The sequence below is a fragment of the Nomascus leucogenys genome, chromosome 21 (genome assembly GCF_006542625.1).
Source record: "Nomascus leucogenys isolate Asia chromosome 21, Asia_NLE_v1, whole genome shotgun sequence".
In the NCBI taxonomy this organism is placed as follows: Eukaryota; Metazoa; Chordata; class Mammalia; order Primates; family Hylobatidae; genus Nomascus; species Nomascus leucogenys.
In genome coordinates, this window is record NC_044401.1 from 55,432,915 (window position 1) to 55,460,885 (window position 27,971).

Consider the following 27,971-nt stretch of genomic DNA (forward strand, 5'->3'; position numbering starts at 1 on the left):
AGTGCTGGGATAACAGGCGTGAGCCACCATACCCAGCTACAAAGACTCTTTTCCCACATAAGGTCACATTCACAGGGTCCAAGTAGACATCTCTTTTCAGGGGACCACAGTTCAACCCACTACAACTAAGCAGTGCCACACTTTTCTTCAGGTGAGTGTGGCTTATTGGATATTTCATTTTTAGGTGACCTTGGCCCCTTGCTGAAGAAGGGATGGACCCATTCCCTGTGCAGAGGGGCTGAAGTTTAGGCAAGGTCAACTCTTTCCCCTGTCTCATGGCATTAACGTTCCTATGCCCGTTAGGTGTCATTCTGCTAGCCCGGCTTGTTCTCTGGGGTTGGGGGGCTCCCAGTGGTCAGCAGTTCTGGCAATATGTCCCTGCATCTACTCACTGCCACATGATCTTGGGCAAGCCATGCTGCCTCTTTCAGACTCAGTTTCTCCATCTTTAAAGTGAAGGCTCACGCTCCCCACCCCTGGATCAGAGATGCTAGGGGAGTCCCTAAATAGGAAGCCTCACGTCTGTCCTTAGGTGGGAATTCTAGGCCTCGCTGCACGGAGGAGCTGCTGATGGCCTCAGGCTCTTGCTGTGGACCCTGGGGTACACGGTCTCACCCCACCCACTCTTGACCCTCCAACAGCAATGGAGTCAAGCCCCAAATACTTCACTTGTTTCTTTTTATTTGGTGTTGGATCCAGGACAAGGGCAGTGGGGAATCGAAGCAGGGGCTTCCCTAGCTTCATATCCCCCAGGCCCCTGTGCCTCTGGAATGTACCAACAAGGGGCAGGGGTTTCAGGGGCCTCAGCCTCTTCATGGGGCAGGCCTCAGCCCTGGGTTTGTCACAGTCTGGCCTTGAATTTGCCTTTGGCCTTGACCTTCCTACAGGTGCTAGGAATTGTTCCGACTTCAAAGGGCAGAGGCAACAAGGCACTTCCAGCTGGGGGCCTCGGAGGCACAGGAGAGCAGGAGCCTCGGTGTGAAAGGAGGGGAGAAGAGGGAGATGATCAGAAGTCTGTTGAGGAAGGGGCTTCTGAGGGAGACAAGCTCTTCCCTTGGGGTGCCAGCCAGCCTGGGAGCTGCCCTCTGCCTCTGCCCTCCAGCCCTGACCCTGTGCTCAGCACTGTCCACTGGGTGTGAGTCACAGGTCGAGGCCCACCTTTCTTGGCTTCAGGATGCTGGGTGCCACCTTGAAATCAAGGTCAGGTGGGAGGGAAATGAAGACCTTAGCCGTAGGTAGAGTCCTCAAGGCCTTGCTTGTGGTCGACAGGGCCTTAGTGCCCACCAACTTGCTGTGCTGTCGTCTGAGGACCTGGCCCTGGTGTTGGAGTACATGGGGAGAAGGCAGCTGGGCTTTAGTGCGGAGGCTGGGGAAGTGGTGAGGGGCTTTGGGAGCAAGAGAAGCTGTGAGGGCCTGGGGGGGGGCCCCAAGGTGGCCTAGCTGCCCTAAAAGGTATGTGTGGAGGATGGGGGGATGTGGAGGGAGTGGGGTGAAGGCAGATGGAGCCCTCCCAGTTCCTCCTCCAGAGGCAGTGAGAAGAAAACAGGGTAGAGTCCAACAGACCTGGGTCTGCATCCCAGCTGTGCCCCTTCTGAGCTGTGCAATCTTGGGCAACTTCCTTAAACTTCCTGATACCTCAGCTGGAAAATGGGGATAATAGCACCTACCTTGCTAGGTTGGTGTAAGCACTAAAGGAGCTGGGCAGGTAGCGGCATGGGGCAAACTGTTAAGTGCTGGACACATGTTAGTTCTTTCCCCCAGAGGTGACTGCTTGAAGGCAAAGGCAGAATACTGCAGTGGGAAAAGCATGGGCGCTGGAGAGAGCAACCTGGGCTTAAGTCCTGGCATCTTTGAAATAAGGTCATCTTTGAAATAAGTCACTCTGTGAGGCAGAGTGACTACTTTGGAGGAGACAATAGTCATTTGGCTGGGTTTTTTTTTTTTTTTTTTTTAGACAGAGTTTCGCTCTTGTCGCCCAGGCTAGAGTGCAATGGTGTAATCTCAGCTCACTGCAACCTCTGCTTCCTGGGTTCAAGTGATTCTCATGCCTCAGCCTCCCAAGTAGCTGGGATTATAGGCACCTGCCCCTACACCCGGCTAATTTTTGTATTTTTTAGTATAGTAGAGATGGGGTTTCGCCATGTTGGCCAGGCTGGTCTCGAACTCCTGACCTCAAGTGATCTGCCCGCCTCGGCCTCCCAAAGTGCTTTTTCTGTGTTTTTGTTTTTAAGACAGCATCTCACTCTGTCTCCCAGGCTGGAGTGCAGAGGGGCAATCATAACTCACTGCAGCCTTGACCTCCTGGGCTCAAGCGATCCTCATTAGCCTCGTGAGTAGCCTGGACCACAGGCTCGCGCCACCATGCCCACCTAATTTGGCTGTGTATTTTTAAAGAATACTTTGTGAGTAGTGGCTTTTACTTGCTACTGGTGGCTCTTTGGTGGGGTGGCTGATCCAGGTGGTTGGGAGGGGCCTGGAGAGCAGGAATAAATCGCCTTGGCACACTCGGGTGTTTTGGGGGAACGGTCTTACCCAGGGCCTGGGGGTTCTTCAGACTCAATGGCAATCTGTTCAAGTGGTGGGGTTGCCTGTCTCCACTAGAAAAGGTCATGGTGAAAATGCAGCCCATCCTGGTGCTGGGGGCGTCCCACTCCTGGAGATTGGGGCAGACCAGGGCTGTGTCCCTTTTCGCCTTGCCTTTCTTCCCCTTTCCAGGGGCTGAAGTGGTGGCAGTGGAGACTGGCTTCTCACTGTGCCCCAGGCTCCCGGCCCCAGCGCCTTTCCTAGAAGCTGACCTGTGGGTAGGGGTCCCCGAGTCCTTGCCTTCCCCAGAGCCTCGCTGGGTCAGCAGAGGGACTGCTGGGCAGACCCCCATCTGCCGATGACACATCGCCATGGGCTTCTTGATGGTGAAGCCCTCTACCAGGAGCCGGATGCCTACATATTGAGGCACCTCCACAGCAGGCTGTGGACAAGAAAAGGAGACAAGGCCCACTCAGTCAGTGGTATTGGAATCCTTGGCCCAGTGGGACCCAGAGTAGAGATGGGTGGAATTACTTTTTGAGGCACCTGGTCAAAGAGGCGTTTCTGAGCTGAGAAATGGAAAGCCCACCTCTGAGTCAGTACCTAGAGTCACAGAGCTCCAGGAATTGCTAGCCCAGAGGAATGGGGGAATCCTAGTCATGTCCCACCAGCACCCCTCAGCCACATTTCTCTCCTAAGCTGCCCCCAGCCCCTGCTGGAATGTGTGTGGCTCCACTGCACAGGCCACTGCTGGTGGACAGCTTCCTGAGCTGAGCCAATCAGATTCTCTGCACAGAGAATTTGAGTTACGCCACCCAGAAAAGTAAGAGGCTTGGAGCCTGCCTAGAGCCTCGTGTGAACCCAGGTTATGGGGGAGCAGAAATTAAGAACCTTTAAGAAGACAGTCTGTGGAGAAAATGAAGTAGCGAATATGCAGAGGAAGGCAGAGAGAAGGGTCCAGGAGAGGGACTCCCTTACAACTCTCAGTTCCTATCAGGCCAAGCTGTATGTCCTGCCCTCAGCTGGGCTCCAGGAGAGCTCCCTGTGCCTTGCTAGCAACCTGGAGCCAATTGGAGGTATCTTCTGTGCCACTGAAGTATCCTGATCAGAATCTATCTAAAGATCAGAATTACTTGGAGCTTGTTAAAAATACAGCAATTGGCCGGGCATGGTGGTCACACCTGTAATCCCAGCACTTTGGGAGGCTAAGGCTGGCAGATTACTTGAGGTCAAGAGTTCAAGACCAGCCTGGCCAACATAGCCAAACCCTGTCTCTACTAAAAATGCAAAAAATTAGCAGGTCATGGTGGCAGGCACCTATCATCCCAGCTACTCGGGAGGCTGAGGCAGGAGAATTGCTTGAACCCAAGAGGCAGAAGTTGCAGTGAGCCGAGATCACACCATTGTACTCTAGCCTGGGTGACAAGAGCGAAACTCTGTCTCAAAAAAAAAAAAAAAAAAAAAAATACAGCTATTGCCGGGTGCGGTGGCTCTTTGGGAGGCCGAGGCGGGCAGGTCATCTGAGGTCAGGAGTTAGAGACCAGCCTGGCCAACATGGCAAAACCCCGTCTCTACTAAAAACACAAAAATTAACCAGCCATGGTGGGCGCCTGTAATCCCAGCTATTCGGGATCTGAGAAGGAGAATCACTTGAATCCGGGAGGCGGAGGTTGCAGTGAGCCGAGACAGCACCACTGCACTCCAGCCTGGGTGGCAGAGCAAGACTCTGTCTCAAAAAAAAAAAAAAAAAAAAAATCAAATAAAAATATAACTGTCAGCACTCTCAAGTAGCCCCAGATGATGAGGGAAAGCTCATCTTTACAGAAGAATCTCAGCTAATAAATGCAGAAGGAACAACAGAATTAGACATTGGCCATTTTGCAACTCTAATAAAATAGGCAATAATCAAAACTGGTATCAAAACAATTAGATGAAAGGATGACAGGAACATGTGTAATCTGGACAGAGCCAACACATCACCTTACAGAAAAATTAATTGCAAACGGGAGATGTAGCTTATAATGGAGAGATCTGGTAGCCACCACTGTAACCCACAGTCAAACTCAGCAGCACTAACTGTGAGACACTCTCACAGGATGTGCCTTGTGATGCCACATGAGGTACCCGGCATCACCTCTGAAGTGCTCTTGGGAAAAATGTTTAACCTGAACCTCATCAAACTGTTTGACCTGACTTCTAGTTCCTGAGACAATCAGCTAACAGAAGACCAGGGTAAATAACACCATAAAGCAGCAATCAGATAAATCCAGAATGTGGGACAGTTCTACAAAACAACCTGCCTGGCCCCTCAAAAGATCAAAACTATGGGGTCAAAAGGCACTGGGGCTGGCCTAGATGAAAAGAGACAAAAAAAAAAAACAGTGCAAGGTGTGAGCCTTCACTATGTGCTGGCCTAAAAACAAAAACAAGAACAAATCGGCAACAAAAGACATTTAGAGGGCTTGGTGCAGTGGCTTATACCTGTAATCCTAGCACTTTGGGAAGCCGAGGCGGGCAAATCACGAGGTCAGGAGATCGAGACCATCCTGGCTAACATGGTGAAACCCCATCTCTACTAAAATACAAAAAATTAGCGGGGCATGGTGGCAGGCGCCTGTAGTCCCAGCTACTCAGGGAGCAGAGGCAGGAAAATCACTTGAACCCGGGAGGCGGAGCTTGCAGTGAGCCGAGATGGCGCCACTGCACTCCAGCCTAGGCAACAGAGCAAGACTCCATCTTAAAAAATATATATATATATATATATTTGGGGGACATTTGAAAAACGCAGATGCATAGTCTCCTCCCCAAGCTAGACATTTTGGGTCAATCTCTGGGGGTGGAGCCTCCTGACATCCATACCTTTAGAAGCTTTCAGATGCTTCTGGCCTGGGCACTGGCATTGGGAGCACTGCACTACAATGGCACATTTTCCCTCAGCTTGCTCATATTTTCCTGCCCATGTATTTCTCCATTTACATTTTTTGAAACCAAAACGCCAATGTATTAATTTAAGAAATGATCAATAATTGTAACAAAGGTGAGGTCACTTAGGTCATGTGATTGGTACGTTCTCTTCCTGTAACCAAACCTTGACAGAAACCGAATGCTAATCAGAAGCCACTTAAACTGCCACAAGAAATTCTATCCAGAGCTCAGAAAGACTTGCAATCAATTTTCTGACTGATTTTTTAAAATGCTGTTCTATTTTACAAGTAGACTCCAATCTCTTTTTGGAGCAAGATGAGTGAAATAATTATAATACTAATAATAATAGTAGCTACCAGTAATTGCCTATTGCTATACATTCAGGCACTTTACAGGTTATACATGATGAAACTCCTAACCTTATTAGGTAATAATAACATTAGCTAAAACTTAGTAGCATTTACTATGTGCCAGGCACTATTCTAAAGTACTTTACTGGCTGGGCACGGTGGCTTCTGCCTGTAATCCCAGCACTTTGGGAGGCCGAAGTGGGCAGATCACCTGAGGTCAGGAGCTCGAGACAAGCCTGGCCAACATGGCGAAACCCTGTATCTACTAAAAACACAAAAATTAGCCAGGCATGGTGGTGGGCACCTGTAATCCCAGCTACTTGGGAGGCTGAGGCAGGAGAATCGCTTGAACCCTGGAGGTGGAGGTTGCAGTGAGCCAAGATCATGCCACTGCACTCCAGCCTGGGCAACAGAGCGAGACTCTATCTCAAAAATAAATAAATGAAGTACTTTACTTATCAACTCATTTAATTCTCACAACTCATAGTACCTAACTTTGTGAGTTAGGTACTATTTTTCTTCTTACAGATGAGGAGACCTAGGGGTTAGGAACTTGTCCAAAGTCACACAGCTTGTTGTCACTGAACAGGAATTTGAACCCAAGGAGATTCCAGAATCTCTGCTTTTATGACTATGCTATATGCCTCTCTAGAAATATTATCCTCATACATGAATTCATTTTATTCTCCCATTCCCATGAGAAAGATGGTAATAACATCCCCATTTCAAAGATCAGGAGACAGGCTCAAGGAGGTGAGGTCACCTTAGCAGGACCAGGACTTGAATCTGGATCTTAAACTGGGTCTGACTGCAGAGTCCTATGCTCCACTATGGGGCTGCCTGAAGAGGGTGCAGACTCTCTGGGGTCCTGCCTGGGCCCAACCTCCTCACCTGCTTATAGATGAGCTCAAAGGCTCCTGTGCCACAGTTGCGGTCCAGCCGCCGGTCAATGACCACGCGCAGGGTGTCAGCTTGCACGCCAGCACACAGCCGGGCAGTGACTGCCGTGGAGGGCGCCATCGTGGGGCTGGCGTTGATCTCAATCAGCCAGGGCTGGAAGTCCTCCCCGAACACAAAGTCAGCGCCATAGAGCTCAAAGCTGGCCTTCCGACACTGCACGGTGTCCTGGGAGGTCTGAAGTGCGTGGATCACAGCATCCTTCATGCCAGGCACGATGATGGTGGACCAAGCATTTGGGGCACCCATCTCCTGCAGGTGGGCCTGGAACCTCTGGCTAGACCACATGTTGTCTGGTGGAAGCAGTGGATGCCGATGGCATGAGTTCTCCAGGTGCTTCTGGATGGAGTTGTTGCACAGGTGCACTGAGCTGGGGGCAGAGAGCAGAAAACTGAGGTCCAGGCCCTTGTGTCTCTCCCATCCAAGCTCAGGGAGGACAGGCAAGTCCTGGAACCAGCCCTGGGCCACCCTGCACTATTCAACTTGAGATGGGGCCCTACTGGGAAGGACAAAAAGGACAGAGTCCTGGGCCCCACCACATTCTTCTAGGGCCAGAACCACTCTTATCTCTCAGGGCTGCTCTGGGGGCGCTAATTATGGGGGCCACAGTACTAAGTGCTTTTTGCATAGTCTCAGTTAACCATCCCAGTGTTTGGAAGATAAGAGGGTGGGTAAGGGTATGGCCCTGTCATCGCCAGGACGTGTTCAAGTGCCATCTCCACACTAGTTGTGAGACCTTCGGCAAGTCATCTAACCTGCGTGCTCTTCACATCTGCAAAATGGGGGTAGTAACAGTACCCACTTCACTGTTTTTTATTTTTTTCTTCAGACCTGGTGAACAGGAAGTATTCACTGGGTTCTTACTAAGAATGAGATAATGTACACAAAGTGCTCAGCACTATCACATATGAAGCACTCAATAATTGATAGCTATGAATTTCATACTACTGCCTCCATTCTTCAGATGTGGAAACAAAGGCTTAAATAGGTTTTCACATGACCAGAGTCAAACAACTTGGAAGCTGCAGAGACAGAATTGGAATTCAGGCTTCAACAAGGCTTTCTCTCACCCCAGAAGTTAACACGACATCTTGGTTTTCAAAACTCCTGACCTCCTTTCCCTGCTCTACATTTGCTTCCCCGTTTCCCCCAACGACAAATCTTTTTTTTTTTTTCTTTTTTTGAGACAGAGTCTCGATCTGTCACCCAGGCTGGAATGCAGTGGCACGATCTCAGTTCACTGCAACCTCCACCTCCCAGGTTCAAGCAATTCTCCTGTCTCGGCCTCCCGAGTAGCTGGGACTACAGGCGCCCACCAACATGCCCAGCTAATTTTTATATTTTTAGCAGAGACGGGGTTTCGCTATATTGGTCAGGCTGGTCTCGAACTCCTGACCTCAGGTGATCTGCCCACCTCGGCCTCCCAAAGTGCTGGGATTACAGGCATGAGCCACTGCGCCTGGCCCAAATAATTTTTTAACCTGTTAGATAATTTCACTTGTGTTCATTGCTTGCCTGTTTCTCCCTGCTAGAATGTAAGCCCTTGAGAGCTGGGATCTTGTTTTGTTCAGTGCTATACCCCAAGTGCCCAGAACAGTGCATGGCACAAGGTACACACTTGGTCAAATCTGTTGGAGGGGCCAGGCACAGTGTAATCCCAGCACTTTGGGAAGCCAAGGTGGGACGATCACTTGAGCCCAGGAGTTTGAGACCAACCTGGGCAACAAAATGAGACTCCATGTCTACATAAAAGAATTTAAAAATCAGCTGTGGTACATGCCTGTGGTCTCAGATATTTGGGAGGCTGAGGAGGAAGGATTGCTTAAGCACAGGAAGTCAAGGCTACAGTGAGCTGTGACCATGCCACTGCACTCCAGCCTAGGTAACAGAATGAGACCGCCCCCTGTCTGTTAAAAAAAAAAAAAAATCTGTTGGATACAAGGACAGCTGGCAGGATGAGGGCCTGCCTGCCTGCAGTCTGTGTGTGGAGCCTAGTGCTGCTGCACGAGTCCCCTGTACTGTAATCGCCTGTTTGCTTGCCAGCTCCCCAACTAGGCAGGGAGCTCGTGGGAGGCGAGGAGAGGGGCTCACTTGTCCAGGTTCTTCAGGGAGAAGGGCTGCGTGGAAAAGCGGATATAGCTGTCACGGTAGAACCACACAGTAAGTGGGTTCCAGTCAGTTACCAGGAACCACTGTCTCAGGTCAAACTTGGTGCCAAAGATGAGCAGGGGCCGCTCAATATACTTCTGCACCACCCATTTGCCGTCCTTCATCACCATGGGGTTGCCGTTCACCAGCTTCAGCATCTCCTCCAGGTGGTCCATGCACATGATGCCTACAGGGGAAGAGGGCAGTCAGGGACTGGAAGGTCAGGCATGGGCTGGGAGAAGGGCCAGCTTGTCATGAGCTCTCGTCCCCTCGGAGCTGATAGGGCTGAGTGGGTAAGGCTGTCTCCCTCAATCAGAACCCAGTTCCCTTTGGGAAAGCCAGGAATTTGCTAAGGATTTTAAATGTTTCCTAATTAACCAGTTTTGTTTGATTAAACAGGAATATATACATGGATACAAATTTAAAGTGCTGGGCTTTTTTTTTTTTTTTGAGACAGCCCTGTCGCCTAGGCTGGAGTGCAGTGGTACGAGCCCGGCTCACTGCAACCTCCGCCTCCCGGGTTCAAGTGATTGATTCTCCTGCCTCAGCCTCCCGAGTAGCTGGGATTACAGGTGCCTGCCACCATGCATGGCCAATTTTTGTATTTTTAGTAGAGACAGGGTTTCACCATGTTGGCCAGGCTGGTCTCCAACTCCTGACCTCAAGTGATCCACCCGCCTCAGCCTCCCAAAGTGCTGGGATTACGAGCATAAGCCACTGTACCTGGCCAGTGTTGGGCTTTTTTAAAGCATGTGCACCTATTACTTTCCTACCAATAATAAATAGACTATAAAACAAAACAAAAATTGGGCAGTACGAAAGGGCATACAATAAAAAATATATCTCCTTGTCCAGCGGCAGCCAACTGCTGCTTCCAGGACCTTATGGATATCCTTCCGGATCATGTGAGAGCCTACATGTGCCTCAGTTTCCCAGGATTGTATAAATTAAAGCATGTTAAGGATTTGGAATAGTGCTTTAGATGCATGACTGCATTTAATCCTCACCTCACAGGAGGTATTATCATCCTCCTCATTTCACAGATGAGGGAACTGAGGTTCAGGGAGGTGATAAAACCTGCTCAAGGTCACGAAGAATATTAGGAGCAGAGCTAGGACTCAAACCCAGGCAATTTGGCTTCAATAGACCTGCACTATTAACTTCCTTGGCCTCTACTGGTAGATGCAGGTCGTGAGGTGCCAGTGCAGGAAGCGGGAGCTGACCCCCACCTCGTCCGCGGGACTTGGCTCCTGGCTTCACGATCCAGATGTTGCGATCCCCTTCCATGTCTATCTGGGGTACCACGGCCCGCAGCTGCTGCAGGATGTCCTCACAGCGCTGGACCTGAGTGTCGAGGTGCCTGAGTTCTGCCCCTTCGCTGTGGGGAAATGATGGAACTTGGGCAGGGCTGGACCTGGGACATGCGGGTGGAGAGGGCAAGGGGAGATATATTCCACCACCCCCCACCGTCATCCAGGCAGCCTTGGTCACGCCCTCCCTGCAGATATCCATAGGTCCCTCCCAGGCCTCCGGCCCCACCTTCAAGCCACCCCTGAAATCCTAACCTGCCCAGACTACACGAATGGGAAAGGTTGATAAAATTCCATTAACTGCAAACCACCCCCTACTCCAACACTCCACCTGTGCCACCCCCCTTCCTATTACATTAAAACTGTCTTTGACAGAATTTAATCATTCCAGTTCCTAATGATAAAGCACCACTATGTGCCAGGCACTGTGACAAGGGCTTTCTATATATTTTCACTAATCCCCTCAAGGCCCTGCCAGGGAAGTATTACTAGTACCCACCCCCTAACCCCCGACTTTTTTTTTTTTTTTTTTTTTTTTTTGAGACAGGGTCTTGGTCTGTCACCCAGGCTGAAGTGCAGTGGTGAAATCACGGCTCACTGCAGCCAGGAACTCCTAGGTCTAAGTTTCAGCCTCCCAAGTAGTTGGAATTACAGGCATACGCCACCACACCCAAGCTAATTTTTATTTTTTGCAGAGATAGGTCTTATTATGTTACCCAGGCTAGTCTTGAACTCCTGGCCTCAGGCAATCCTCCTGTTCAGCCTCCCAAAGTGCTGGGATTGCAGGCATGAGCTACCACACCCAGCTCTGGTCCCATTTTAGAGAAATGTAAACTGGACCAGGCACGGTGGCTCCTGCCTGTAATCCCAGCACTTTGGGAGGCAGAGGCAGGCAGATCACCTGAGGTCAGGAGTTTGAGAACAGCCTGGCCAACATGGCAAAACCCTGTCTCTACTAAAAATATAAAAATTAGCCAAGCATGGTGGTGGGCACCTGTAATCTCAGCTACTCGGGAGGCTGAGGCAGGAGAATCGCTTCAACCCAGGAGGCAGAGGTGGCAGTGAACCGAGATCGCGCCATTGCACTCCAGCGTGGGCAATGGAGTGAGACTCCCATCTCAAAAAAAAAAAAAAAAAAAAAAAAAAGAGTAAACTGAAGCTTTGAGAGTTAAGGGACTTACCCAGGCCATACACTGAAAGTTGAGTGGTTCAGCCAGGATTCAAACTCTGTCCTATCTGATTCCTCCACCCATAGGTGATTTTTGGGGTTCATTCCTGTCTTAATCTGTGCTTAATATTGGCTGAAACGATGTTAGCCTAATTCCTTTTAAGCACCTCTATATCACACCTCTTCTTGCTTGTTTTCTTCCCATCATTTACCCCCACCTGACACATCTGCTTATTTGGTTATTGTCTGAATCCCCTAACTAGAATGCAAACTCCATAAGAGCAGGAACATTTTTTGAGTTGTTCTCTGCTGTAATCCCCATCCCCAAGCACCACACCTGGCACTCAGCAGGTACTCCCTGAAAGTTTGCTCAGTGAATGAACGGTTGGCTCAGCAAGTACTTTGGTAGGAGCTTGCCTCAGCAACTGGGCTGCACAGACAGGGTTTCATGGACAAAGAGGGACCCTGTTCTCTACAAGACAGAAAATGTCCTGAACTAAACCAAGTCACAAAATACCCCAGATGGCTGCCTCATCCAGACTCTTGCATTTCTTTCCTTCTGACTGAATAGGACAGGAGCCTCCTATTCAGGGGAAGCTAACTCTGTAACATCTTAGTATCTTGAATGTCTCCAGTCATGGAGAACTTTCTCTTTTTTAAGGAGGAGGCAGCAGCCACTGGGGCAGTGCCAGGAACAGGGACAGCCAGATGCAGGGGGCTAGGCAAGGTCTCCCAGGAGTACTCACACCTATGTCCTGAGAGACTTTTCTGTGGTCTGTAGCATGAAGTATCTGTTCAGTAATCTGTGATGTGGCCCAGGAAAATATCACACAGGAGTGTAATTTGAAAAAATATATTCGACATGACAATATGATTTTATAGTTAGCAAAAAGAAAAAAAACACCAGTATTTTAATGAAAAGTCAACCTTGATGCAAACCTGGCTGGCTTAGTTCTTAAAATCCAAACTGGCTGTTTTTTTCTTTTTTGAGACGGAGTCTCGCTCTGTTGCCCAGGCTGGAGTGCAGTGACGTGATCTCGACTCACTGCAAGCTCTGCCTTCCAGGTTCACGCCATTCTCCTGCCTCAGCCTCCCCAGTAACTGGGACTACAGGCGCCCACCACCACGCCTAGCTAATATTTTTGTATTTTTAGTAGAGAGGGGGTTTCACTGTGTTAGCCAGGATGGTCTTGATCTCCTGACCTCATGATCCGCCCGCCTTGGCCTCCCAAAATGCTGGGATTACAGGCGTGAGCCACCGCTCCTGGCCCTGCTAATTTTTGTATTTTTAGAAGAGATGGGGTTTCACCATATTGGCCAGGCTGTTCTTGAACTCCTGACCTCATGATCCGCCAGCCTTGGCCTCCCAAAGTGCTGGGATTACAGGCATAAGCCACCGCCCCAAGTGGAATTGGTTTTTTCAAAAAGTTGAGAAGTATTAACAGTAAATATTGAATGAATTAGGCTGAGTGTAGTGGCTCACATCTGTTAATCCCAGCCCTTTGGGAGGCCAAGGCGGCCAGATGTTTGAGTTCAAGACCAGCCTGGCCAATATGGTGAAACCATGTCTCTATAAAAAAAATTATATATACATATATACATATATGTATATATATGTGTGTGTATATACATGTATATACATATATATATACACACATATACATATATGTATATATATGTGTGTGTATATATATGTATATACATGTATATACACACATATATATACATGTATATACATATATATATATATATCTCACACAAAAATTTACCAGGCTGGTGGCACACACCTGTAGTCCTAGCTACTCAGGAGGCTGAGGTGGGAAAATCACTTGAGCCTGGGAGGCAGAGGTTGCAGTGAGCCAAGATTGCGCCACTGCACTCCAGCCTGGGTAACAAAGTGAGACCCTATCTCAAAAAAATAAAATAAAATACTGAAGGAATGAATGAATGCTGGTCATTTGTACTGAACCATTCAACACTGTGTATGTCTGTTATATGATGCAATGTTTTATGTTATCCTGACTTTAGAGAGGTTCCTGTAGCCCTCTCTGGAACTTGCCCCCACACACCAGAAATAAAAAGGACTCATGTGCTTCACAACTAATGTTCTAAGTCTTGAAAATTCTTTTTTTTTTTGAGACGGAGTCTCACTCTGTCACCCAGGCTGGAGTGCAGTGGCGCGATCTTGGCTCACTGCAAGCTCTGACTCCTAGGTTCAAGTGATTCTCCTGTCTCAGCCTCCTGAGTAGGTGGGATTACAGGCATGCGCCATCATGCCCAGCTAATTTTCGTATTTTTAGTAGAGATGGGGTTTCGCCATATTGGCCAGGCTGGTCTTGAACTCATGACCTCAAGTGATCTGCCCGCCTCGGCCTCCCAAAGTGCTGGGATTACAGGCGTGAGCCACCACGCCTGGCTGCCTTGATAATTCTTAATTTAAGATGGGTAGCTTTACATTTTCCAGTAGCTAAAGAGAAAGTACCAGCCGGGCACAGTGGCTCATGCCTGTAATCCCAGCACTTTGGGAGGCCAAGGTGGGTGGATCACGAGGTCAGGAGATCAAGACAATCCTGGCTAACATGGTGAAACCCCGTCTCTACTAAAAATACAAAAAATTAGCTGGGCATGGTGGCGGGCGCCTGTAGTCCCAGCTACTTGGAAGGCTGAGGCAGGAGAATGGCGTGAACCCGGGAGGCGGAGCTTGCAGTGAGCCGAGATTGCGCCACTGCACTCCAGCCTGGGCGACAGAGCGAGACTCCATCTCAAAAAAAAAAAAAAAAAAAGGGAGAGAGTACTGGGCCACCTAAGTTATGTCCTGACATTTAGAAAAGATGCAATGAATTACTTGCTAATGATGTAGGTCTGCTGCTCATGTCATTCATTAGTTCTTCGGTTTCCCCTATTGAGTAATTAAATCTGTCCACTTCTTCCCATTACCACCACCCCAGCTGAGATTCCTAGCACTCCCACCTGGCTTCCTGCAAGTCTCAAACCTTGAGCTGTGTCCCGGTTGAGAACAGGGGCTACGCTTCATTTCTGGAACCTCGGGCAATGCTTGGCACATCGGAGTTGCTCAAGAAATGCTTACTGTGTGTTCTGCCTTCAGGGCTGTTCTCCCTCCAGTCGCTCCTGCATGCTTCTCCTGAATGGAATCTCCCTAAAGCAGCACCAGGCTCACCTTGATCCTCCCTTCTCCTGCCTAAGAACCTTTTTCCAAAGTGTGTACAGAAAACACTGCCCCTCAGGATGCTTGGTGGGAGGCAGGGCACTGGGCTCACTTAAGTACAGGATAAGCAGCACACTCTCTCGATAAGCTTACACCACCCATAGGTTCTGAAGAGTACTGGCCCAGGGAAACCTCTTTAATTAACTGCTTAATCCAGTGTTTTCCAAATGTGATGGACCACAAAAGCCCTTTTTTCATAAAATCTATTTACTTCCTGTAGAATTAACATCCATACAACACACACTTTGGGCAATGTGCTGTCCATTTGGTGGCACAGGCCATGCCCTTAGTGACTATGCTATGCCAAGAACCAAGAAGAGTGGCCCAGACCCTATCATGGAGGCAGTGGGAGTCCTTGAGGGTTCCTGAGCAGAAGAACAGCAGGGTAAACGAGTGGGAGGCTTGGGGAAGGGGTAGGGGCTGCACGAGACAGAAAGGGTCTATCCCTAAGCACCTGCCCACAGCCCAAAGTCCCAGCTGCAGGGGACTCACTGGACCACTTGGTAGTAGCGCTGCAGGAAGAGGGACCAGCCCTCGGGGGTGAGGTACAGCGGGGCCTCCAGGTCCTTGTCGATGTCCATGTGGGCCAAGTTGCTAAGGTACTCCTCGCACACACACAGAGCTTCATCCACAAACTCTGGGGACACTGACACTGGGTTTTTCTCCCGTTTCTTGGGCTGCTTGTCTCCTGCACATAGGGAGGGGCCTGTCATGATCCCATATCAAGGCAGGTAACCTGAGGCACGTCACAGCCCCCTTTGTCCTAAGGCCTGTCACTTACCTGAGGCCCAGCACAAACCTAGATAGATCCCCTATTGCCCTGGGATGTGTCACTTAGCTGAGGCTTTGCTCTAAATTCACTGCAACTCTAGCACTTGCCCTTGGCTCCCATTGTCCCAGGACCTGTCACTCGAGGCTCTGCCCTAAATGTCCCCAAGGCCTCTGACAGCACCTATAGCCTCTCTGCCCCTGGGACCTCTAACACATCTGAGGCTCTGCCTAAAATGCACCCGGGAGCCTTGGCCTATGTGAACCCAGTTATACATGAATACCCCTCCCCCAAGTCTGACCAGAAATCCAGACCCACTCCCAGAATCCTGACACAGAGCTACAATCCTTAGCCCACAGAAACACTAATCTCTGTGTGCACTGTTACTGCACAAGGGCCTGACACACCTGAAAGTGATTACAGAAACTGACCCTTCAGAAGACCCCGTGCACATCCACAGACCTGACTCACCCCTGAACATCGCAGTGCTCTGAAGATCCTGGTATACAACTGAGGCCCTCAAACCCCTGCAGCCTGACCTATACCATAAAAGCTTAAGCACGGGGTCTCTGGCCACACCCGAGGCCCTTGTGCCCCTTATCCTGGCACACAACCAAGCCTTCCTTGTATGTGACGCACACAAGAGACAGCAATGGGGAGGTCTCTCTCTGGAAGAGGCAGGGATTTTCTTCCTTCCTGGAGAGCTGCCTCTACTTCCCTGAATCCCTCGCTGATGGGTCCCTGGATTACAGGACTAGAAGCCTGGAGACACGAGCTAAATCCAGAAGGGGAAAGGGCAGGCAGTGGTTGGGGTGGCATGCATGATAGTGAGGGTTCCTCTGTGTCTCCCTCCACTCCAAGCTGTTCCTTATGTTCAGGCCTAAGCTGTTCTCAGGCCATGTGTAAAGCCCAGTTTCACTGCTTCCTCCTCCTTAGAGACCTGAGCTCCTCACAGGCAGGGACGGACCATGTCTTCTTAGTCTGCCCTCTCCAGGGTGCTCGGCCATATGCCAGGCCCATGGGAGGGCTGAATGAGGAGTGGATCAACTAACAAATGGATGGGAAGACAAGTGTCTAGGTACCTGGGACAGAAGAATGGATGAGTGAATGGACTGGAGAACAGATAGGTAGTAGATAGGAGAATGGAATAGCAGGTAGATAGATGGGTAGATGGATCTGTGGAAGGATAGGTAGGCAGGGAGTGGATAGATGGATGGGGAGTATGGAGCTGGCGTCAGGTAGATGAATGAAGAGATTTACAATGGGTGACTGGTGGGAGGATGGAAGGATGAGTGGAAGGATGGGTGGGTGAATCGGTAGATCAGAGAGTGGGTGAATACGTGGGTGGATGAGTGGATGGATGGAAGGATGGATGGATGGATAGATGGGTCGATGTGAATCATACACAGATGTGTGGATGAACCAGTAGGTGGGTGGATGAATAGATAGGTAGAAGGGCAGATAGGTGGAAGGGTGGATGGGTGGAGGATAAATGGGTGGGAGAGTGGAGGTAACCACAGTGCTTACCTGAGGCCTCTTCCTCTACTGCCTGGATAGGGTATGACTTCCACTCAGACTTCACCACCAGCTTGAGAACGTTGCGGGCAGCGGTCAGCCAGAAGTCCTCTGCTCCCAGGCCAGGGGATACCCTGCTCAGCCCCTAGGCTTGAGGCCTGTTCTGGTTCCAGAACCTGATCATGACTTGCCCCATTTTGGATCCAGAACCTGACTCTACCTTTTCTGACTCTAGAGCCTGAGTTTAGAACTTGCTCTGTTTCAGGCTGGGCGCGGTGGCTCATGCCTGTAATCCCAGCACTTTGGGAGGCTGAGGTGGGTGGATCACGAGGTCAGGAGATCGAGACCATCCTGGCTAACACAGTGAAACCCCATCTCTACTAAAAATACAAGAAATTAGCCGGGTGTGGTGGCCGGTGCCTGTAGTCCCAGCTACTCGGGAGGCTGAGGCAGGAGAATGGCGGGAACCCGGGAGGCGGAGCTTGCAGTGAGCCAAGATCGTGCCACTGCACTCCAGCCTGGGTGACAGAGCGAGAATCCATCTCAAAAAAAAAAAAAAGAACTTGATCCTCTTTCAGTTGTGGAACCAGACCCCAAATCTGACCTGACTTGGATCATATTCTGCCTTCAGAATCTGGCTTGGACTCATTGTCTAATTTGTTTCTTCTGTTCATCACCTACTTTTGATACTTATTCTATCCTGAGAACCAGACTGTGCCCTATTTCAGACTTTGAATGTAATTTAAATCTAGCATAGAATCTGGATCCAAATTCTAACCTGAATTTAGAACATATTGTGGAATTGGAACCTAGTCTGCCTTAGAAACCCAAAGCCTGCAGCCTTTTTTGGAATCCAATTCAACAAGTGGAACTTGATATAAGCCTGGAATCTGTTCTGGATTCCAAACTCAAGGGACTGACCAACTTTTGGAACCTGCTCTAGAATATAAGCCAAGCTACCCGAGCTTTTCTGGAGGTCAGAGTTGACCAAGCTAAGAGGCTCATTAAGGGAGGGCACATTAGGGAAGGATAAGGATTGAGGGTGGAAAAGGAAATCTGCTGGGGCAGATGAGGGCATGAAGAGAGGCCTGTTGCTCTCCAATATGAGCCAGAGCCTGAAGTCGCATGGGGCTGGGGGTCTCCTTACCTATGAAGGCTTTTTTGTCATCCTCAGCCCCCAGGCGGTAGCAGCGTGGGAAGAAGGAGTTGGCATCAACCTCATCAAACCACGGCAAATTCCGGAGATTGAGACATAGACCCACCTATGGAGTTAGCCGCTGAGATGGCAGGGCAGGACTGCCCACACTCGGCACGCACCCAGACAGCTCAGAAAGACTCTGACTGGATATGCTCTCAGAGCCTTGGCCCCACTTGCAAGGTCTGAGTTGCTCACATCTCATATATTTGCCTGGGGAGTGTCCTTTGCCAAGAATGCCTGATGTCCCTCCTGTCCACCCTTTCACATTCTTTTTTTTTTTTGAGATGGAGTCTCGCTCTGTCACCCAGGCTGGAGTAGTGCAGTGGCGCGATCTCAGCTCACTGTAAGCTCTGCCTACTGGGTTCACACTATTCTCCTGCCTCAGTCTCCAGAGTAGCCGGGACTACAGGCGCCCGACACCACATCCAGCGAATTTGTTGTATTTTTAATAGAGATGGCGTTTCACCATGTTAGCCAGGATGGTCTCAATCTCCTGACCTCATGATCTGCCTGCCTCGGCCTCCCAAAGTGCTGGGATTACAGGCGTGAGCCACTGTGCCCAGCCCACCCTTTCTCATTCTTAAAGAGCTGCCAAGACTGAGCCCGGTGGCTCACACCTGTAATCCCAGCACTCTGGGAGGCTGAAGTGGGAGGACTGCTTGAGGCCAGAGGCCAGGAGTTCAAGACCAGCCTGGGCAACATAGCAAGACCTCATCTCTTAAAAATAAAACAAAAAAAGAGCTGCTTCCTCTAGAATCCTTCCTAACCCACACCAATAATATAATGGCAGGTCGTTATTATAAAGCCCTTCATCCTTGCCACAACCCCAGAAGATAAGCCTTACTGGTATTCTCATTGAAAGATGAGGAAATTGAGGCACCGAGAGGTGAAGTCACTTGCTAAGAAACCCAGGTAAGGCTGGGCATGATGGCTCATGCCTGAAATACCAGCACTTTGGGAAGCTGAAGCAGGTGGATCACCTGAGGTCACCAACGTGGTGAAATCCCGTCTCTACTAAAAAATACAAAAATCAGCCAGGTGTGGTGCCATGCACTTGTAGTCCCAGCTACTCAGGAGGCTGAGGCAGGAGAATTGCTTGAACCTGGGAGGCAGAGGTTGCAGTGGGCTGAGATTGCACCACTGCACTCTAGCCTGGGAGACAGAGCAAGACTCTGTCTGAAAAAAAAAAAAAAAAAAAAAAAAAGAAACCCAGGTAAGACAGAATGGGTCCATTAGCCAGATATCTTCTGCTTAGGAGGTAAGAGTCCGCTTGTTCACTATCATTGGATTTCGTGATTTTTCTACCTCCAGACCTATTTTAGTCACCATATCTACACATGCCAGATACGGTGCAGGGGCTGGATTTGAACTAGCCAGATACTGGTCAGACTCCAAATCTTCTGAATTGTATACTTCCCCTTGTCCTGAGAACTTCCTCTTACTAACAAGGAGAGCAGGGAGGAGAGCTGCCAGCCCAAGGGCAGGGGGTTGGAAGCTGCCCTGCCTGCTCCTCTAGGGAGCCCACCTTTGTGGTAAAGGAGCCAGCCCGGGCGTAGTGGTTTATCATCTGATCCTTGGAGAGGAAGCGACAGTCAAGCACATCCCGCCGAGTGGTCCAGATGAAGTAGGGGGTCTCATTCTGAACCATGCGGGACTGGGGAGACGGGGAGACAGAAACACAGAGGCTAGTGTGGGTAGCAGGGCCTAAGGCAGCCTCTCCCTGCCCTCCTGAGCAGGGTGGGTGAACAGGAAGGAGAGGATGCTTCCAAGGTGGCCTCTAGCCCACACATCATCTTTGTGTAAGTCAAGAAGATTTCTCTTCCTCCAGGGCACAGGTGGGCAGACAGCAAGCCAGCCTTTCAGCCTCCTTTTGGCCTTAGAGAGGCCAAAGACTCCCTTCTGCCTCCCTTTGTCACTGCTTAAGGTGTCCTATGAGGCTTGTCAGCCCCCAGGCGGTGGCAGCGTGAGAAGAAGGAGTTGGCATTAGCCTCATCAAACCACAGCAAATTCCAAAGACTGAGACATAGACCCACCTATGGAGTTAGCTGCTGAGGGGGCAGGGCCCCTAAGGGTGTCCCCAAGCAGTGACAAAGCTGCACAACTGAATATCACACCTTGTTCTGGCCCATGGTCATCAGTGACTTGCCTAGGGGCAGGACGGTGACTCCAAGCTGATGGGCACAGAGCCTGTGACAAAGGCTCTCTCATGGACCCCACCTCTGTCCATCCTTCCTACAACTCTGGGAGGTGGGATAATTATTAATAACTAATGTCAGCACATGCTGGGCCCTGCTCTAAGCACTTTCCATGTCAATTCATTCACCACAATTCTGTGTGGTAGGGGCTAAGGTTATCTCTATTTTACAGATGAAGAAACTGAGGCACAGGAAGGCAAGGGACTTGCCAAAAGGCTCATGAGATTGACCCATATGAAGCTGCCAATATTCAGCCATTCCTGACAGAGAAATGGCTTCTTTTTTTTTTTTTTTTTTTTTTTTGAGATGGAGTCTGACTCTCTTGCCCAGGCTGGAGTGCAGTGGCGTGATCTTGGCTCACTGCAACCTCTGTCTCCTGGGTTCAAGTGATTCTTCTGCCTCAGCTTCCCTAGTAGCTGGGATTATAGGCATGCACCACCAGGCCCAGCTAATTTTTTTTCTATTTTTAGTAGAGACAGGGTTTCACCATGTTCCCCAGGCTGGTCTCGAACTCCTGTCCTCAAATAATCCACCCCCCTTGGCCTCCCAAAGTGCTGCGATTACAGGCGTGACCCACCACGCCCGGCCAGAAATGGCAATTTTATATAGTTGAACTCAGTAAGTGGCACTACCAAGATGGAAACCCAAGTGCCCTCACCTCAACATGCATGTCCTCCATATCATCACACCAACTCTTTCAGCTTTTTTTTTTTTTTCAGATGGAGTTATCGCTTGTTCTGTCACCCAGGCTGAAGTGCAGTGGCGTGATTTCAGCTCACTACAACCTCCACCTCCTGGGTTCAAGCAATTCTCATGCCTCAGCCTCCCGAGTAGCTGGGATTACAGGCGCCCGCCACCATGCCTGTTTAATTTTTGTATTTTTATTTTATTTTTGAGACAGAGTCTCACTCTGTCGCCCAGGCTGGAGTGCAGTGGCGTGATCTCAGCTCACTGAAACCTTCGCTACCCAGATTCAAGCAATTCTCCTGCCTCAGCCTCCCAAGTAGCTGTGATTATAGGCATACACCACTATACCCAGATAATTTTTCTATTTTTTTAGTAGAGACAGGGTTTCACCATGTTGGCCAGGTTGGTCTTGAACTCCTGACCTCAGGTGATCCATCAGCTTCGGCCTCCCAAAGTGCTGGGATTACAGGCATGAGCCACTGCTCCTGGCCTTTATTTTATTTTATTTTATTTTATTTTATTTTATTTTATTTTATTTTATTTTATTTTTTGAGACGGAGTCTCACTCTGTCACCCAGGCTGGGGTGCAGTGGCGTGATCTCAGTTCACTGCAACTTCCACCTCCTGGGTTCAAGTGATTCTCCTGCCTCAGCTTCCCGAGCAGCTGGGATTAGAGGCGCCTGCCACCACACCCGGCTACTTTTTTTTGTTTGCCTGTTTGTTTGTTTTTTCAGTAGAGATGGGTTTTCACCATGTTGGCCAGGCTGGTCTCGAACTCCTGACCTCAAGGAATCCGCTCGCCTCGGCCTCCCAAAAAGTGCTGGGATTGCAGGTATATAAGCCACCCCGCTCCGCCTCTTCCAGAGCTTTTTAAGACCTTCCTTCCTGCCTTCACTTACCAAGGGCAGAGGGGGAAGGGGAACTATGGGGTTTTTATTTGAAGGGGGAGTTACGATGCATGGAGGCTGTGCTGGCATCTGGTATGACCCAGCAGAGCTCTGAATCCCAGGCCAGATGGGACACAGCCCTGCTGTGTCCCTCTCCACTCTGCGGGCCTATCTAGCCTTATTCACTTATATCTTTTTTAGAGATAGAGTCTTGCTTTATTGCCCAGGCTGGAGTGCAGTGGTGCAATCACAGCTCACTGCAGTCTGTAACTCCCAGGTTCAAGCGATCCTCCCACCTTAGCCTCCTGAGTAGCTGGGACTACAGGTACATGCCACCACACCCGGATAATGTTTTTCTACCTTTTTTTGTAGAGACTGAGTCTTAGTATGTTGCCCAGGCTGGTCTTGAACTCTTAGCCTCAAGTGATCCTCCCACCTTGGCCTCCTGAGTAGCTGGGACCACAGGCATGAGCCACCATGTCCAGCTCTATCCAGCCTTTAAAGAAGCAGTTTTTACTACAGATAGGGAAACTGTGGCCCAGAGAAAGAAACTACTTGTCTGAGGTCACCCAGCTGGACACCAATGCTCTCCCTCTAAGCAGGCAGTCCCTGTATCATCTTGGCCCCCAGGGCCCTCACCATCAGAGCATGTGTTCCATCTAGGTCATCAAATTTCAGTAAATCATCGAAGTTGAACAGCTGTGGTGGCTGGAACTCCTCGTCCTCATCTTCATCCTCTGTGGATGCAGAGCCCAGAGCTGATGAGTTTCCTCTCCCTGACCCATAGCCCATAAGGCCTCAACCCTGGGACAGTGGGAACCAAAGGAAAGGGACTCAGGAGTGACAGCTGTGGAAAGGGAAGGAACCACTCACCATCCTCAGTGGTGTCACTGTCACCCATCGCTGAGCTATCCAGATCCTTCTGGGGTGGCAGCAGGGTGGGGCCTGAGCGATGGACCATCTTCTTCTCCACCCAGCCCCTCCGGCGCAAGAGACACCGGATCACCGGGTAGCAGCCTTGGATTGTAAAGATCTTCTTCTGCTGCAAGGTGAGAGAAGGATACTTCTTCAGTAAGCATTGCGTAAGTGCCAGACATAGGGGATACAAAGGTGAACCAGACAGTTATGGAGTCTGCCATCAGGAAATTTTTATATTCCAGTAGGAGAAATAATCAGCTATAAATAAGTAGAGAAATAAATATGCATGGTAATAATGATAATAGCAATGGCTAATATTTATTGAGGACCTACTACATGCTGAGCACTTACATGCATTACTAACTATACTATGCGTTTTTATTTTGTTTTGTTTGAGACAGGGTCTCACTCTGTTGCCCAGGCTGGAGTGTAGTGGCACAATCTCGGCTCACTGCACCCTTTTCCTCCTGGGTTCAAGTGAGTCTTTTGCCTCAGCTTCCTTGAGTACCTGGGATTACAGGTGTACACCACCATGCCCAGATAATTTTTTTTTTTTTGAGATGGAGTCTTGCTCTGTCGCCCAGGCTGGAGTGGCACGATCTTGGCTCACTGCAACCTCCATCTCCCGGGTTCAAGCGATTCTCCTGCCTCAGCCTCCCCAGTAGCTGGGAGTACAGGCGTGTGCCACTGCGCCCAGCTAATTTTTGTATTTTTAGTAGAGACAGGGTTTCACTATATTGGCCACACTGGTCTTGAACTCCTGGCCTCAGGCCAAGGCCCGCCTTGGCCTCCCAAAGTGCTGAAATTACAGGCATCAGCCACTGCATCCGGTGCCCAAATAATTTTTATATTTTTTGGTAGAGACTGGGCTTCACTGTGTTGGCCAGGCTGGTCTCCAACTCCTGGCCTCAAGTGATCCTCCTGCCTTGGCCTCCCAAAATGCTGGGATTACAGGTATGAGCCAGCACGTCTGGCCAATACTATGCATTTTTATTAGATACTGTTATCTCCATTTTACTGGCTATGAAACAGAGGCATAGAGAAGTTAAGCAGGGTGCCTGAGGCCCCACAGTGGTTAAGTAAAAGAGCAGGGATTTACATCCTGGCAGTTTGGCTCCAGAAACTGTATACTTAATGGGATCCAGAGAAACTACTTAGAAATACATGATCAAGGAAGACTGAAAGGAAGCCATGAATGTACAGAGCTGGGAAATGGTGGTTCAGGCAGAGGGGAATGCATGTGCAAAGGCCTTGAGGCTGGAGAGAGGTCAGAAGGAACTGAAGGGAGACCAGAGTGAGTGGAACATGGAAAATGATGGGGAAACCCCAGAGGAGGTAGGCAGTGGCCAGACTGTGGAAGGCCCTGCAGGCCTTGGAACGGACTTGGATTTCATACTAAGAGTGTCATGAGCAAAAAAAGCTAACTGAGGGAATCTTTCTAAGCTTGGCTTGCTGCTGTATTACAAAAAGATGAGGGGACAGGATGGAGGTATACCAGCTAGGAGGTTGTCATGGTTTGCCTAGGAGAGAAATCACAATTACTAAAATGAAGGTGGTTACAACATAGACGGGAGAAGGTGCTAAAGTTGAGAATCATTTTGGAGGTGGAGATGACAAGTGGTTTTGCTGATGGGATTAGACCTGTGGGTGAAGAAACAGAAAGATGAGATTTCTGGCGTGAGAAACTGAGAGATGGGAAAGACCAGAGACTGGGGAGGACGACAGGTTTGGGCAGGAAGATCAAAGTCTGGTTTGGGACATGAATTTGAAATGCTTGTTAAGTTTTCTGGGTGTAGATGATAGGTAGGGGGCTGGATCTACGGGATGTGGAGTTCGAGGCTGAGCTGGAAGGGGCACAGAGAGGGTGCAGCACACTGACTGGACTCAGCCAAGGACATAGCCAAAGGAGACAGACCTGGGGAAGGGGCCAGGGGGCCACTAATGGCCGAGGAACCTTTAAAGGCCGCTGAAAAGCAGCAGCCAAAGAGGGAGAAAAGAAAACTAGGAGCGTGCAGTCAGACAGCCAAGGGGAAGGGTGTGTGGGGCAGCGGTGTCGAAAGATACAGGGTGCACAACCGAGATCAAGACCGAAAGGCACTGCTGGGTTTGGCTCCCTGGAACTCACCAGGCACCTTGATTAGAGTCGGACATCGCAGGGAACCAGAGTGGAGGGAGCCCAGAAGTTTGGTGCTGAAGGGTAAATGGGGAGGTAGTTGAAGATGGGTGTGGTGGTTGAGGATTTTTGCTGTTGTTTTTTCTTTTTCTTTTGTTTTTTAAGGATATAATAAAACAGCGCAGGGAGACAGGCTGAGCCGCTCCCAGGGCCCCTTCTAAGCGCCCCCGCCCCTCCTCTGACCTTGACAGCTCTCTCCACGTAGATTTTGGCGTTTCTGAGCCGGTTCATGTGAGACGCCTTGGAGGATCCTCGCCAGAGGACCGGGAAACCTGCAGAAAGATGCGGAGTAAGGGCGGGGTAGACTGAGGCTGGGCCTAGGGTCTCGGCCTAGGATCTTTTCTGGCCTCCGATAGCCACGCTTCTTTTCTTCCTCCTGCCTTCATCCGGATGCCCACCCTCGGCCGCTCTTCTCCCTACCCCCATTCCCTCCACCCCAGCGTCTTGTCGTCCTCGCAGCCGCTGTAGGCCAGAGCGAGCGGGCCGCACGGGCCTCACCATCCTGCGGAGAGGGGTCATCCAGGATCGGGGTGTGCGGGGGGCCGAGGGGGTGGCTATCCGCGGCGCCCAGGGCGTGGGAGCCTGGGACCAGCGTCTTGAAGGCGCCGCTGAGGCGGCGCGCAGGGGCGGGGCTGCCCGCCTTGTATCTGCCGCCTGCGTGACCCTCCTCGGGCTGGGCGGAGGCAGGGCCGGGCCATGGCAGCCTCCTGGGTGGACGGAACTCGGAGCGGCGCGCCGAGGGGAAACTGGTGCGTGGCTCGAGCGGCTGCGGCTTCCGCAGCCAGTTGCACACCACGCCGCCATCCTGGCAGTACCAGGAGGCCGAGCCCCGGCGCCCGAGCCCCAGCTCCCCCGCGCTCAGGAGCAGCGGCGCGTCGGGGCCCTGCATGCGCCCTTCGCCGCGCTCGCCCTCCTAGCGCCCCGGATCCCGCGCCCCTCCGCGTCGCCGCCTCCTCGCCCGGGAAGGTCCTGCGTAGGCTCGAGCCTTGTCCTCCGTTCCAAGCCCCGCCCCGTTTGCTATTGCCTTGGAAACCATTCCCTGGGCACCATCAGACCGCTCGGGGCTGGTTGGGGGCTGCGATGGGCCCCGGGACAGTCGAGCGAGGGCTTCCTTAGGACCCGGGGCCTCACCCAGACCCTTGATGAGCAGGGCACTGAAGGCGGAAGAGAGCACTGAGCCCGTTAGTTAGTGTTGCGGTTCCTTATCCAGTACTTCCTGGTGCCACCGGCCCTAGGGTTTGAGTGATTCCACAGTATTTATAGGCGCTAACAAATGGCACCTGACCTCATGGAGCTTACTAAAGCCCAGTGTGAGGGGAAAAAAAAGCAAGTAACAAAGGAAGAGAATAGTTACAGGTATAATAAGGGCAATGAACAAGCAGAGGTGAAACCAGCAAGGGGGCGCATTTTAGAAGTGGCGGTAGAGGATGTCCTCTCTGAAGAGGTGACGCATTTAAGCTGACGGTGTAAATGCAAGGAGTCAAGAGTCACCAGGGAAGGGGGAGGAACAGCACTTCAGGGAAGGGACAGTCCCAGCAACAGCCCTGAGAAGGGTAAGAACCTTTGTGTGAACTACAAGACAGCCAGGGTGGCTGGAACCTGGTGAGGCCAGATCAGACCTGCTGGTCCTGGCAGATGGGCCTAGGGTAAGGTCCTTAGCGAGGGCAGCATATGGGGGTAACAAGAAGGTGCAGAGCACACCCTCCCCAGGAACTGGAAACGGAAAAACATAATCATTTGAGTCAACTGCGAAAGAAATAGAACAGTTATGTCTGGCCCCCAGGCTAAGACTGTAAGCAACCTTTTTGGAAGCACTGGCAAAATATTATCCTCAGAAGTCACAGGGGAGATAAGGCTCCAAGATGTTAAACAATTTGCCTCAAATCACAGAGCAGAGGCAGCACTGGAACCCAGGTCTGACTCCAAAGCCTGTCTCTTAAACACCTGTTATCACTCAGAAGGTTGCCTGTTAGTCACAGAAGGACCACACAGGGGCAGTTTGAGAGGCAAACTCTAGCAGTGCCCCCACAGGCAGAGTCGAAGAGAGTACCCTGGTAAGAGCCCAGCTTTGTTAGTCACTGGGTAGATGTGCTCTTAGAGTGAAGGTGGATCCCCCACCTTCCTGTCCAGCTGACCCCAACCCCCCTTTAGCTGATGGCTGGACTTCCTGAAAAGCATGCCCCCCCTAGGAGAGGTGATTTAGGGAATTTGGACCCTGGGAGAGAGATACATGACAAATGAGGTTCGTGGCTGGCTCACCCAGGCAATGCTGTCCTGTGAGGGTTGTTGAGTGACCAGCTGCTATACCCTATTAGTCACCCAGTTTCACTGTGAGCACCTTTAGCAAAGTTAGAACATAGCCATGTGCCCTGGAGGAGGGAACACCTAATTCAGAGGGGTGGCGAGGTAGGTCACAGAGGTAATGTCATAAAGGGGATGATAGCACTTTGGGAGGCTGAGGCGGGGGGATCACCCAAGACAGCCCAGGCAACATAGCGAGACCTAAAAAAAAACAAAAACAAAAAAAATTAGCTGGGCGTGGTGGCACAGGCCTGTGGTCCCAGCTACTTAGGAAGCTGAGGTGGGAGAATCACTTGAGCCTGGGGAAGCTGAGGCTGCAGTGAGCCATGCTTGCGCCACTGCACTCCAGCCTGGGTGACAAAGCGAGACCCTGTCTCAAAAATGAAAAAAAAAAGGGTGGGGGGAGGGTGGGCAATAGCTGTTCAAGTTGCCCTCATCCCCTCCTCCCTTTAACATCACCTTGTCCACCCCATCAAAAGAAACCCCTCTGGCCATCTGGAGGAATCCCTTCTGAAAGCTCAGCTCACAGGTTAACCCTTCTTGAAGCTTACCCTGACACCCTCTCCTGTATTTACCCCTTGGCCCCCAGACTTCCAATATTAAATATGAAACACTTCAGTGAAACTTTTACACACCTAGCCCTTTTCCTGGACCTCCAAGTCTCAAGGCAAGGATAACATCATGAACACTGGAAATTATTCAACAGCCCAGCCACTGGGCT

At 50.5% G+C, this 27,971-nt stretch overlaps 1 protein-coding gene across 2 annotated transcripts; it reads right to left on the reverse strand.

Moving 5' to 3' along the window:
- Positions 1 to 10: 10 nt before the first annotated feature.
- TTLL3 (tubulin tyrosine ligase like 3) lies at positions 11 to 27,421 on the reverse strand. 2 transcript variants are annotated; one of them, XM_030802038.1, is made up of 14 exons: positions 25,448 to 27,421; positions 25,133 to 25,221; positions 22,732 to 22,900; positions 22,498 to 22,595; positions 19,615 to 19,743; positions 18,039 to 18,153; positions 16,904 to 17,002; positions 15,100 to 15,295; positions 10,133 to 10,281; positions 8,847 to 9,090; positions 6,690 to 7,125; positions 2,824 to 2,965; positions 1,159 to 1,385; positions 11 to 972 (listed from the first exon to the last, which is right to left on the reverse strand). In XM_030802038.1, the coding sequence occupies exons 1-14, from the start codon at positions 25,836 to 25,838 to the stop codon at positions 577 to 579; spliced, it is 2,880 nt and encodes a 959-aa protein (XP_030657898.1). In that variant the 5' UTR covers positions 25,839 to 27,421; the 3' UTR covers positions 11 to 576. The 2 variants fall into 2 exon arrangements, with proteins under 2 accessions (XP_030657898.1, XP_030657897.1); XM_030802037.1 differs by lacking the exons at positions 10,133 to 10,281; positions 18,039 to 18,153; positions 19,615 to 19,743; ... (2 more) ...; positions 25,133 to 25,221; positions 25,448 to 27,421 and having other exon boundaries at positions 1,159 to 1,640; positions 2,533 to 2,965; positions 16,016 to 17,325.
- Positions 27,422 to 27,971: the final 550 nt, after the last annotated feature.